This window comes from Alternaria hordeiaustralica (genome assembly GCF_023758085.1).
Source record: "Alternaria hordeiaustralica strain BMP 2776 chromosome Unknown scaffold_22, whole genome shotgun sequence".
In the NCBI taxonomy this organism is placed as follows: Eukaryota; Fungi; Ascomycota; class Dothideomycetes; order Pleosporales; family Pleosporaceae; genus Alternaria; species Alternaria hordeiaustralica.
Window position 1 is genome coordinate 217,618 of NW_026056794.1, and position 12,688 is coordinate 230,305.

Here is a 12,688-nt window from a genome sequence, read left to right on the forward strand (position 1 = left end):
ATGAATCGATGATAATTGCGAGTCCGTCTCCCCTAGTGTGAAGCAGCTCAGTACAGCGATAAAGAATCGTGCGAGGAAGCGAGCAAAACACGAAAGTAAATCTCGGTAAGCAACCTAATCGAGTGCCGAATAACCGCGAATTGTTCGGTAATAATTTCTTCCGTCTGATGTTCTCATTGGGTCAGCGCAAAGCTAAAGCCGTGGACTAGAAGAATGCAACGACAAAGCTATTCTTATCGTCTCTTTGTTGACCGGCTACCTATCTTAGCATGAGGATACAGAGTCTTGGTGGTGTACGCTGTACCTGGGCGGGCCAAAATAAGGTAAGGCTCGAGCGAACGCCGAGCTGTCCGCAAAGTCTTGACATGAGCGCTATCGCCGCTCAGGGGAATGATCACCGTCGCACAAAAACCGTCGTGTGTTAGCGCTGCAGAGAAATTTGGGACGGCAGCGTGCGCGTGGCCGCAAGTTTTGTGGGTGTGCTGTCAGGGACCAACCAGGGCCAAACACTGCATGCTTGCTTGCCCTGGATGGGACTCGGGGCTGCCGCTTATGACGCTGGAGCCCGCTATTTTCTTTATTTGTTGACGGATAGGCGTTGTGGGCTTGGCCAAACCTGGAGTAAGACGGAAGGATGTCGGCACTGCAAATTCTCGTGATCTCGAATGAAAGGCCGTTTCGTGGCTTGAGGGATGAGGAAAAAGTCCGTTCGCAGCGCGCTTCGGTTGGAGGCTGCCGATTTATCTCCCGGCGAATCAGGCGACCATGACCTCGTTTAATGGCTAGCGGTGCGTTATTGACGCATGGCATTCCAGTCGGTCGCATGAGCAGCGCATGAGCAAAGTTCTGGCATCGCGGCTGACTTTCCTGGAACTGCCAAATGCGATGGTGTTCTCATTGGCGGGGCCAAATCTTTGGGCTGTGTGTGTATGGCAGCCAATCCTGTAAGAATCCAATACGAGGGCCGCCCCTGGGCAAGGTCTTGGGGGGATGAACACATGATCGCCCAACGGATAACAGATCCCAGGCGGTTGGTAAACGTCCTATCGCATTGTGGCGCGCCGTCAGTTGTAAAGCGCATGGTGCCTGTTGGCTAGTTCGGCTGTAAGATCGAGCCTGATTAAACCCTGTTAGCACCAGCGATATGGGCACAGTCAGTATATAGACTCGGGGCGCCCCTCTGACCCTTGGCAGGTATACTGTCGTATCCTTCCGTCACTCGCTTTTACATTCGCGCGCCTGCGTTTGCCATTCGTTACCTTTGTTGAAAGTCGTCCGTCATTCAGTACTACACCGTGTAACAATCGTGTAATACCTGTAACCATCGCTCGATACCAGAAGATCTACTACTCCCACGACACACCACATCTCAACAAAATGTCTCTGAAGTTCTTCTCCCTCGCTCTTGCGGCCGTCGCAACTGCGTCGCCATTCGATTCCATGGCGAAAGCCACGAACGACGACCCTTACGAGGCATGCCAGCCGCAAGGAGCGACAGGCACAACTCCACCAGCAGTCGGCACAGAGCTCAGCTCGCTTTATACCGACATCCTCTCGTCGATTCAGGGCATCTCTTTCGACAAGCGATCTGTACACGGACGTGCGGACGGTTTCGGGTGCCGTCAGAGCCTAGACTGTGTTAACGTAAAGAACATCAACATTCCCATGTGCTACGACAAGTTCACCACCAACTTCCAGTTCCCAGACGGATCTTACGGAAATGTCGCTGCCGGAACCTACAGCTCCGGCGGCACCGATGTCAATCTCGTCAGCGGAGATTACACAAAGGACGGCCAGAGCGCCAACATCTACGCGAACAACGAGGCTGAGAAGCCAAACACTTCGACCCTCTCGGTCCCTGCACAGTACACCGGTACTGGTGTTGGTGGGGCGGTCCCAGTTACAGAACTCGGAAAGGTCATCGTCTACACAACCACTGTCCCCGCCGTCACATACTCGGCGCCGACAACTGTCGCGGAGACTGTCGAGACGGCGACTATCAATGGAGTAGAGGTCAAGACCACCGTACCCGCTACCACCGTTACGCAAGCCACAACAATCGCCGCTAAGACCAACGTTGTGACACAAACTCCCGAAGCTTCCGATGCCTCGCCGCAATCTACTGGAGCCGCCGGACAGGTGTCTGTCGACACAACAAGATCCTTTGGAATGTCGGTGGTCGGTGCTTTGCTATACGCACTTTTGTAAGCAATTTGCTTTCGGGCGTCATACACGTCGCAGTCAGTGAACTGTTTGGATAGAGTGGCCTCAGGAGTTGTATTCGAGGCAATCCCGAATGGATGATACCCGCTGGAGTCCTAGCACATGCATGTCGTATACATCCTGTGGTAGCCCAGTATTGATGCGCCACGCTTAATGAATAATATCGTACCCTTCATGTCCACGTCTCATTGCTTCCATTTGAGTTTTGACAACACATCCTTTATCTTTCTCACTTCCTCGGCGTCAACATCTTCTCCAGGCGTTGTGATGGCTGCGGAGTGAAACCATTTTAATGTGGTCCTCCTCTTGAGATCCTCAACATTGGTGCTTCTGACCCCGCCTCCAACAATCAACGAGACCTTATTGGGCCGAAAGAAGTGCAAGATATGAAGAGCAGTAGCCCCTTCCGCTGCGGTCTTATATCCGCCACTTGTCAAGATGCTCTTGAAACCGCAGTTCTCAACGGCCTCCACGGCTTCCTCTAAATCGTCTGTTTCGTCGATTGCCCGATGGAACGTGCAAGGAAGCGGAGCAGCAATCTCGACTAGGTCGCGATTACGAGTGGGGTCTATCCATCGATTGACCATCAAGATGCCAAAAACGAAACCGCTAGCAAAAGGCTTAAGCATCTCAATCTCTTTCTTCATGAGCTCAAACTCTTCGTCGGAGTAGTTGAAGTCGCCTCCTCGTGGCCGGATCATAACATTGATCGGGATCTTGACTTTCTTCCGTACATCCTGCAGCGTTAAGAGGGAAGGCGTTACCCCGCCAGCTGCGTAGTCGGCACACAGCTCGATGCGATCGGCGCCGGCTTGCGCTGCTGCGATGGCAGAAGCAGCGTTGAAGCAAGCTATCTCAAGCATTGTCGTTTTGATGGTGTAGGAAATGTGGGCGTGAGGTGAAGAAGAGAAGAGCAGGTGCGCTGTGGTGCTAAGCTGGACGCGGGCTAGTGCTGCGAGTAGATTGGCTGACGACATGACTACGCTCACGACAATATGAACATCACACTGCCAAAGTCTTGGTAATGAGATGAACTTCAGGATTTATGCTGTAGAATGCAGAAGACAATGATATACTCAAACAGCATTACCCAGCACTGCCTCTCAGAGCGCACATAGACAGCTCAGTTCACCATGACTACCTAGGTAACTTCTATGTTCAGAGGTCCACGCCATCACCTCACCTCACCGTTCACTCTCTGATCAAGGACGAAAGGGCTCACTTCATCGCAACTACGACGTGAAGGTGAGTCCAAAGCCGCCGATTTCCCATCCCTCCATGCCCATATCTACCTCACCACCTCCTCCTACTCTTAACAAACTCTTCCACACAACATCCACTTCTAGGCCAAAGACGTATAGTATCTTTACAAGAACTCCCACAACACCCAGAAGACATCCCCAAAATGTCAGACACCGACCCCAAAACCCCCAACAAAACCGGCGCAAGCGGTGCCGCCTGGTCTGAAGGCGAGAAAGTACGTCCACCCTCCTCCACACCCCCTCCAATCCCAATCGCTCCAGCTAACCACACCACAGATCGCATACCTCATTGTCCTCTGCGAAAACGAAGGCAAAATCGATGCGAAGATCGGCGTGAGTGCTCTCTTCCCTCTTACACTACCTGCCACACAGAAGCTACCGACTCAAACCCCAAGTCCGCATTCATCAATGTATCCCAGAACTAACAAGCCAATAGAACGCGCCCATCCCCGCCGGCCGCTCCGTCATCTCCTGCAAGAAGCTCCTCGTGCGCCTGAAGGAGAAGCATAAAGACGACATTGTCAAGATCAAGAACGGCCAGGCCTTTGCCCCTGCCGCTTCTACTGCTACCGACGTCTCTCCCGAGAAACCCAAGGCAAAGCCTAAAGCTACTCCGAAGAAGCGGAAGAGCAAGCTTGACCTTGACGCTGGTGCTGGTAACGGCGGTGAAGATGGGAAGGGTGATGAGGGTGTGACTGAGGGTTCTCCAAAGAAGAAAGCTGCGCCCCGGGGTCGACCAAAGAAGAAGGTTGAGGCCAAGGAGGAAGTCAAGGAAAAGGAGGCGCTTGTAGATAAGGATGTGCTGGAGGATAGGTCTGAATGATACGCACTACGCCACGCAAGTATGCGTTGGGGACGTCTATCAGAAGATATGAGTTTGAGTGATCCACACGGCAGGCTCCACTAGGGGCGTAGTAGTCTGAGAGGGACTGTTTCTTTTCTTACTTTGGGGAAGGGGACTGGATTGGGACCGGGGTCATTTGTCACCCGAAGAGGATTCAAAGATCACGTCTGGGAATAAATTCCAGATAATTGAATGCATGATTCTCTGTTACTTCTATCATCCGTACGCTACATCTTACACAGCTCACAACCAATCCCCTTCTCCAACAAACCCATCTACTCCTCCCCCGCCTCAGCCTCCAACTCATCCGGCCCCATCTCCTCCCTCGCACCCCCATCCCCACACTCATGAATAATCTTCTTCCAGCCCAACGGCTGACTCGCATCCTTGACATGCTCAATAGTAGGGAAGTAATGTTCATTCTTCTTCATCGTCGCAACCCACGGCACATTATCAAACGTCATGACCTTCATGCGGAAATACTCGTTATCCTTGATCTTCTTGATCTCGGTGAGGAACTCGGAGAGGTTGGGCGTGGGCACGTTGTTGACGTGAGTGACGAAGTTGGTGGGCGCGAGGCCGTACATGTAGGCTGGGGAGCCGCGGGCGCGCGACGAGATGTAGACGTCGGAGTGGATTTTGCTGATTTGTTGGCGGACGGCTTGGTGGGGGCGGTGGAAGGTGGCGCCGCAGAAGCTGACGAGGCGGTCGGTTTCGAGATCTTCGGTTGCGACGGTGGAGACTTTGATGGTTTTCTCCTCGCGCTTGCGCACGACGACGGCGTCGAGGAACTCATTGTTATACATGACGTCCAGATCAGGTGAGCGGGTGACGAGCTTGCCGTTGAGGGTGAGGAGGACATCGCCTTCGTTGAGACCGTCGCCGTGGCCGGAGTCGACCTTGCGGACCATGAAGAGCTGGTGGCGCTCTGGGTCGGCTGTCTCGGTCTTTTCGATCCATTCTTCTGAGACGCCCATGACGCGGGCTTGGCTCATTTGCACGGTCTGGAACTCGACGTTCAGGATACGTAGCTTGGGTGTGTTGCCGCCACGGATCTCGTTGAGCACCGGAAGAAGGTTGGGTGTTGCAAGACCGAGGTGGTACTCAACGTCCTTGCCGCTGTGTGATGTGCGCTCGCCCAGGTATGAAAGCCAGAGAGCCTGAACGGTGCCATCCTCCGCGACGAGTACACCAGAGCCACTATGCGAGGCTTGGTTTGTGTCCACAGTGATGGCGTCGAAGTTGGTCGCGCGGTATCTCGGTGTTATTGCGCTGGCTGGGATCGCGACTGTGGTGATATCAGTGACAACAGTCTTTGCTACGACAGGTCGGAAGTTCTGGTTGATCCCAAAAAAGATGGTCTCGGCTCCCTTCTTGATGAAGTCGGTAGCGAACTTGGGCGTCTTTACAGGGGCGTTGACAAGGGAGGCATCGTACTTGACGATGGCATAGTTCTGCAATGGGTGCATGAAGACAACCTTGGCATCGACAAAAATGCTGTCAGCGATGATCAACGAGATGTCGCAAAGGTCATATGGCAGAATCGCTCTTGAAACGAGGACGAGACCCTGTTCAGCGTCGACAACAAGACCGTAGCCTTGTTTGTTCATCTTAGGAAAGCCGTCTAGCTTAATGGGCATAGAGACATGAACGCGTACGAAGCTGCGGACAATGTCTACGGCCTCAGGATAGCTTGAGCTCATCTTGACGAAGTTCGCACGGCGAGGAACTGGGGGCACAGATGGAATGGCATCGGCAAGGGGCTTGAAGTCCCACAGGCCAGTTTCGTCATTACGTGTTGCTACGCGAATCTTTGCATGCCAATGCCTGTCGACAGAAGTAATACTAGTGTTCGCAGTGTGCAAATCGCGCAGATGCTTGTACATCATAACCACTCGCTTGCGATCTGGGATCTTCTTCATGACTTGGATGAAAGTGTCAAGGTCGGGTGTTGGCTGGTTGTCAACTTCCTGAATCAACCACCCTGATGTGTAGCCGTCAGCGAACCTAAAGGAGCCCGCTGCCTCGCAGACGTATACACCTGCGTTCTTGAGCGAGATAGCGTAAAGACGCGCTTGCTGGTATGAGAGGTCGTGGAAAGACGCGCCTGCGACGGAGACGAACTTGTCGGGGGTGATGGCATGTAGGTCGCCAACGTCTAGCTCGACGTCCATGTTCTCCCCAGCACGCTGTATGGTCACAGAGATGGTCTTGCCAACGTTGTCGTCAAGGATTGCATCGAGTCGGACGAACTGTGTAAGCAACTCTCCGTTGACGCGTAGGAGAAGATCACCTTCTTCGACCTTGGTAGATGCGGGCCCTTGAGGAAGGACGACCTCAGCTACGAGCATGCCTGTCTCCTTGGGAAACTGAGTGCGGATCTCCTTCTCCAGCTCAGGCGAGAGACCTAACCTCCGGCACTCGTCGAACGGCTTGAGTATCCACTGGGTCTGAATGGTGCCTCTGGTGACATGTTGGCTTTGGCGGATGAGCTCGAGAGCACGTAGCGGTCGGTCTAGCGGCAGGAAGTAGTCGGTCGCAGCACCGTCAGCACGTCCACCGGCCTGCAGCGCAACAGCAAAGCCGTCGCGGTCCACGACAGGACTGCCGGAAGATCCTCCACTCGCTGCAGCTGCCGCCTGGATGTAGTTGGTGTTGAAGTCGGAGTAGCCCTCGCCGTATTCGGGCGCATTGCGATCCAGCCGACTAATGACACCCGACAAGATACTGAGCTTCTCTCCCGCATCATTACCAACGACGCGAATCTCGACACCAACTTTGGCGTTATCGGGGCGCAGTTTGAGGGCGGTGACGGGCATGTACTTGATCTTCTTGGGGTCGAAGCGCAGGATACCGAAGTCGTGGACTGGGTCGCGGTAGACGGGGTGGACGTCGCACTCCTCGTGGTTGTCGAATATGCAGTAGCCGATGAAGGGGCCGGCGCCGACAACGTGCCTGTTGGTGAGGATGTAGCCCTTCTCGGCGTCGACGACAAAGCCCGTCGCCTCTGAGCTGATGGCCGGGTCCGTGTCGAACGAACACGTCTGGCAGAAGTGTATCGACACGACGCTCTTGACCACGTTCTCTATCGTCCGCTGCCATTCTGCCGTGTCCTGCCCGGTGACGGCGGTGATGTGCGCCGACGACGGGAGGGCGTCGGGGGAGCTGTGGGCGCTGTACTCGCTGCGCGCATCGTCCATGGGCTCCTCCAGGTCGGGCGAGTGCGACATGACGCCGTTTGACGTGTGCGAGTCTACTTCGGGCTTGATCTGCTTGTTTGGGCGGTCGGTTGCGGGCGAGGTTGGCGGTTGCTTGCGCTTGCTTGTGCCATTTTGTTCCATTGGCAGCGAAGTATTTATAGGCGGCGACGTGTGGAGGGAGCGTTTGCCGAGGGGGTGTGCGCTAGAGCTAGACAGCCTCGTGAGGTGCGGCGTGTGAAAGAGGGAGCGCGGGCGTGATGCGGACAACGGTAGGGTGCGTGAAGGTGTCGCAAGGAAGCTTCGTTTGCAGGCGGCGAGTGAGACTCGGCCAAGCAGCATGCCAATCGGGATGACGCGCGTAAACAAAGGAAGCAGGCGCGATGCGGCTGCTGTGAATTAAATGTAGAAGGCGCAAACAAGAAAGGCAAAAGGCAATTGATGAGTACGGAATGGCTTTCGATCGGCCAAGGATGAAAGTGCACGAAGAGCCCTGCAGCTGCATGCGCCACGGTCCCCGGTCCCTAGTGCCATCGCGAACGTCAGACTCCGCCCCGAAGGTGTTGAACCATCAACAAAGGTCGTCAGGTACTGGACAAATCAATTGTGAACATTGAGGTAAACAATAAGGACCATGAGCTGATTCATGCGGTCAAAGACTGTAAGGTACAGCTTCGTGAGGCTTGAGCCGCTGATTGCATTCTAGAGGTGACATCATTCACCCGTCAATCGCGCATTGTTTCAGGAACGCATCTGCATCCGCATCAAAGACGTATCACTTGATTATGGCTAGCTTTGCAATATTTGTTCAGTTGTTCAACATAAGAATGGACCTCGGGAACCTTCCGCCGCCTGCCACCTGTCAGGGTTTCGGTGTCACCCACCCACGCGTACACGCATTGAACGGCCAACTCTCGGATGAAAGCCTTCCAACAGCACGTCGCAAATAAACCAACTAATACAGCCATCTCAACGTCCTCGTGTGATGATCGGTCGGCATCTAGAATCTTTGATATATCGAAGGCCTTCATACTTCGGGTTTGCAGAGTCACAAATGGTTGTGATATTCTCGTTCGGGAGTGCCTCGTCGTATGACCATGCTAGGCGTTGCAGAGTTTGAAAGTCGCTGGGCTCTCTGCGAAGCAAACCCCCGATTGAGTGGAGCCTGTGACTGCCTCTAGAGTATTGCTCATCGAAGTTGTTGTTCTGACGACCCGCCCAAGCTGCCCTTACTTGGTATCGTCTAGAATGCTTGCGATATCTCTTGCTTGGGCGTGGTTTTGCGCACGCATTGCGGAAGATGTCAATGGCTCGGAGCTCTGGGCCGACGGGACCCAAACAAAATGGAGGATCTGAGTACCCTCAAGTGACTGTTGGTTGCACTTCTCCCTCCGATGATATGCCGAACACCTCTAGGGTGTAGTCTGGTACTTGTAAGCCAGACATGCTCGACTATACTTGGAATATCTCTGGCTGGAATGCTCCCGCCCAAACCACGACCAGGTTCCAGTCTCAGCCAAAAGCGAAGTCTCTTCCTGGAGGCTGATATGCAGATCCTGGTATCATGGATGACCTAAAGCCTTTCAGTTCCGGTTCAACCGTTTGAAAGGATGTGACTGTCTTTAGAGCATGAGTAATCAAGAATATACCTCAGTCCAGGAAAGGGCTGGACATCCACCTATAGCAAGTGATGGAAGCCAATGACCCAGGAGTCCACATTGTGTCAGCAGTTTGCTGACTTTTGTCTCAGGACCGATGTAGGCTGCAGGATGTCCAGATTCAGTCCAATCAATTGAACGGTTGTAAAGAAAGTCGATGACCCAGGAGTCTACGTAGGGTCAAGAGTTTGCCAAACTTTGTTCCAAGACCAATGTAGGCTGCCGGGTGTCCAGGTTCGGTCCAATCGTTTGGATGGTAGTAACGAAAGTCGATGACTCAGGAGTCTACGTTGCGTCAAGAGTTTGCAGACTTTCGTCTCAGGACCAATGTAGACTGCAGGGTGTCCAGGTTCGGTCCAACCGCTCGGAGGGCTGTAGCTATCTTTAGAACATTAGTAACCTGGAATCCAGCTCATTCCAGGAAGAAGCTGAACGCTGCCTATAGCAGATGGAAGTACTCAAAGACCCAGGAGCCTACGTTGCATCGGGATGTCACAAGACTTTCATTCTGAGACCCACGTAGGCTGCAGGATGCTCCGGTTTTCCTGCGCATGGAGTGAACCCAAGTTTGAGTACTTGCTATAGACTTCACATAGCGAGGCCTTGATGCGCCATATTCAACGCAAAACCTGAACACCATGGGGCCTACATCGACCTTGGACCATCCAAGTTGCTAGTTTTCAACTTGATGTAGGCTGCAGGCCTGTTCTCTGACTCAACCGTATGGCGGGGTGTGACGAACTTCAGTGTATTATTAATCGAGATTTGAAATGTGTTGATACGCTGTAGTCTGCAAAGCGAAAATCTGGTAGGAGTATACCAAATTATATTATTGGTAGATTAGTGGTTCGGAGGGGTCAGGGGTGTGGCGGTGTGGCGGTGTAGCGCCGGCAAATCGTACCATGGATGCGTTCAGGGGCCTGTGCGCGGGAGTGGCCTGTGCGCGCGGAGCAATAACTCGCGTTCTGAACTCCGCTCTCCTCCATCAACTCTACACTCTTCTCTCACCAGACCCCACACTTGAAGCCACACCACAAATCACAACAATGACTTCATCAATCTTCTACAAGTTCAAGAATTCAAGGGAAAGCGAGCGCATCATCTTCAACGGCACCGATTTGAGCGTTTTCGAGCTCAAGAAGGAGATCATCAGCGCAAGCGGCCTGGGCGATGGCTCCGATTTCAACTTGCACATTTATCCGCAAGATGAGCCCAACTCTGAGCTCAAGGACGATACCACTTTAATTCCGCGCTCATCCACAGTCATCGCAATTCGGCGCCCCGCTCCAAGAGGACAAGGCCGAGCAGCCCGCTACGTCACCGGCAAAGCGCCTTCGCGCGCAATTTCTTCACAATCCAAGCCAGTTCCCTCTCTACGTAGTGGACATCTCGAAAATGCCGAAGATCCTGAAGCCGCATTCTTGGCCGAATCAGCAATTGCCTGGGATGCACAGAAAGAGGCACTTTCGAACGCAAAACCAGTTTATCGAAAAAACAACTCCAAGAATGTTGTTGTCCCTTCACATCCCCCGCCTCCCGGCTATGTTTGCCGCCGCTGCAATATCAAGGGCCACTGGATCCAAGCCTGCCCAACAAACGACGATCCCGATTTCAAGCCTGTTTTCCAAGCCAAACGTACTACTGGAATTCCTCAATCTTTCTTGAAGAAAGTTGAAAAGCCTGTCGACGAAGAGGCTGCAAAGGGCATCATGTTGAACGCCGACGGAGAGTATGTTCAGGTCATGGCAGATACAAAGACTTGGAACAAATTCCAAGAAAAGACCAGCCTGTCTCGCCAACAAGCCGCCAACGCTGATGCAGCAAGCAAAGAGCTTGCTGAACGCGGTCTGCAATGTCCGCTCGACAATCAAAGATTTGTCGACCCAGTCAAAACCCCTTGCTGCGGCAAGACATACTGTCGAGAATGCATCGACAACGCGCTAGCAGATGGGGACTTAATTTGTCCAAACTGTTCAAAGGAGGATGTTCTGATGGATGATCTCGTTGCTGACGACGACATGGTCAAGTCTCTCAAGGCATACGACGCAGAGAAGGCAGAGAAGGACAAGGCAGCAAAGGCAGTCGCTTCAACAAATGAATCAGTTAATCAATCCAATGCTACTGACACCGCATCTCCCTCTGTCGCAAATGACGATACAACTGCTTCCGCCACTGCTACTACTACCGCAGTGGCTGACGAAGTCTCCGATACTGACTCAACCTCTTCAAAGAAGCGCAAAGAGCCTCCGACAGACATCAAACCTCCCACCGCGCCGAAAGCCATGCGTCAAGCTGCCGACCCCGCCTCGAAGATGGAACAAGACTTCATACAACAGATGGAGATGCTCAAGAACACACCGATGGGCGCCATGGGAATGCAGATGGGTATGCCTATGCAAATGGGTATGCCTCAGCAGATGGGCTTCCCGAATGGCTTCCAGAACGGCTACCAAATGGGCTTCCAGCCGCAGCAACAACAGCAGCAGATGCCGCAGCAGCAATGGTATCCCCAGCAGAACTTCGGCTACGGCGGCCAGCAGCAGTACGGTCAACAGTACGGCCAGCAACAACCTCAGCAGCAACAGTTCGGATGGGGCGGACAAGCGCAGACACAAGGACAAGGACAAGGACAATGGAGCAGCGCGCAGGGCCAGGCACAAGGGCAGCAAGGGCAGCAAGACCCCAACGATGCGTACGACAGGCAGCCCGTCAACCCTCGCGGTCGCAACCGCAGGTCTCGCGCACCAGACTACCGCTATCTTTGAGCAGCAGGAACGTCTCTAGTCCGCTCTCATCGTATCGCGACACTACCACACTCAACACCACACCACATATCACAACAACGGCTTTATGAACTTCTACGGCGAGCATCGGCATTGGGCGGGCATTCACACGGCGTTACTCTCACCTTCACGACAAGCGACCATGGGGCATGCATCAAGGGCGGGACAGGGAAATACCGGTCTAGCATGGAGCGAGGGCGTTTTTGACATTTACCTATTTCACGGCGTTTCTGGGATTATTTTGACTTGTTATCGGGGTGTTTCTGAGATTGCTTTGGCTCTCACTCGGCGTTTCTGGGAATACATTTGACTTTTTTTTCTGCGTGCTTTACGGACTTCACATTAGTTAGTTATCATGAAATGCAAACCACAAAACACACAAAATTACATCTCTTCTGCTTTGTTCTCAGTGAAGACAACTCGAAAAGCGATGCGGCGTGTAGACTACATGGGTTCACGATCTTGTTAGTTGCGACGTGCTGGTGCGATGTAGCCCCTACGTTCCACCCTCATCACCTGCCCAAGAGGGACACTACTACATATCTGATGATCCCATACTAACTACATGGGCCCACGAGCTCATCAGTTGCGACGTGCTATCATAATGTAGCCCTTACGCTCCACCCACATCGCCAGTCCAAGAGGATCACTACTACACATCTGACGACCCCATACCGACTACATGGGCCCACGATCTCATCAGTTGTGACCAGCCCGTGTG

At 53.3% G+C, this 12,688-nt stretch overlaps 5 protein-coding genes across 5 annotated transcripts; 3 read left to right on the top strand and 2 right to left on the bottom strand.

Annotated features, from left to right (window-relative positions):
• Positions 1 to 1,377: 1,377 nt before the first annotated feature.
• J4E84_008538 (uncharacterized protein) lies at positions 1,378 to 2,208 on the top strand (the record flags this gene model as incomplete). Its single annotated transcript, XM_049391109.1, has 1 exon — positions 1,378 to 2,208. One exon carries the CDS (start codon positions 1,378 to 1,380, stop codon positions 2,206 to 2,208), a length of 831 nt encoding a protein of 276 aa, XP_049241141.1.
• A 200-nt stretch (positions 2,209 to 2,408) lies between these two features.
• On the bottom strand, positions 2,409 to 3,086 carry J4E84_008539 (uncharacterized protein; the record flags this gene model as incomplete). Its single annotated transcript, XM_049391110.1, has 1 exon — positions 2,409 to 3,086. The coding sequence occupies one exon, from the start codon at positions 3,084 to 3,086 to the stop codon at positions 2,409 to 2,411; it is 678 nt and encodes a 225-aa protein (XP_049241142.1).
• Positions 3,087 to 3,628: 542 nt separating this feature from the next.
• On the top strand, positions 3,629 to 4,308 carry J4E84_008540 (uncharacterized protein; the record flags this gene model as incomplete). Its single annotated transcript, XM_049391111.1, has 3 exons — positions 3,629 to 3,700; positions 3,762 to 3,818; positions 3,922 to 4,308. The coding sequence occupies 3 exons, from the start codon at positions 3,629 to 3,631 to the stop codon at positions 4,306 to 4,308; spliced, it is 516 nt and encodes a 171-aa protein (XP_049241143.1).
• Positions 4,309 to 4,604: 296 nt separating this feature from the next.
• On the bottom strand, positions 4,605 to 7,670 carry J4E84_008541 (uncharacterized protein; the record flags this gene model as incomplete). Its single annotated transcript, XM_049391112.1, has 1 exon — positions 4,605 to 7,670. The coding sequence occupies one exon, from the start codon at positions 7,668 to 7,670 to the stop codon at positions 4,605 to 4,607; it is 3,066 nt and encodes a 1,021-aa protein (XP_049241144.1).
• Positions 7,671 to 10,230: 2,560 nt separating this feature from the next.
• On the top strand, positions 10,231 to 11,949 carry J4E84_008542 (uncharacterized protein; the record flags this gene model as incomplete). The annotated part of the gene is made up of 1 exon (XM_049391113.1): positions 10,231 to 11,949. The coding sequence occupies one exon, from the start codon at positions 10,231 to 10,233 to the stop codon at positions 11,947 to 11,949; it is 1,719 nt and encodes a 572-aa protein (XP_049241145.1).
• Positions 11,950 to 12,688: the final 739 nt, after the last annotated feature.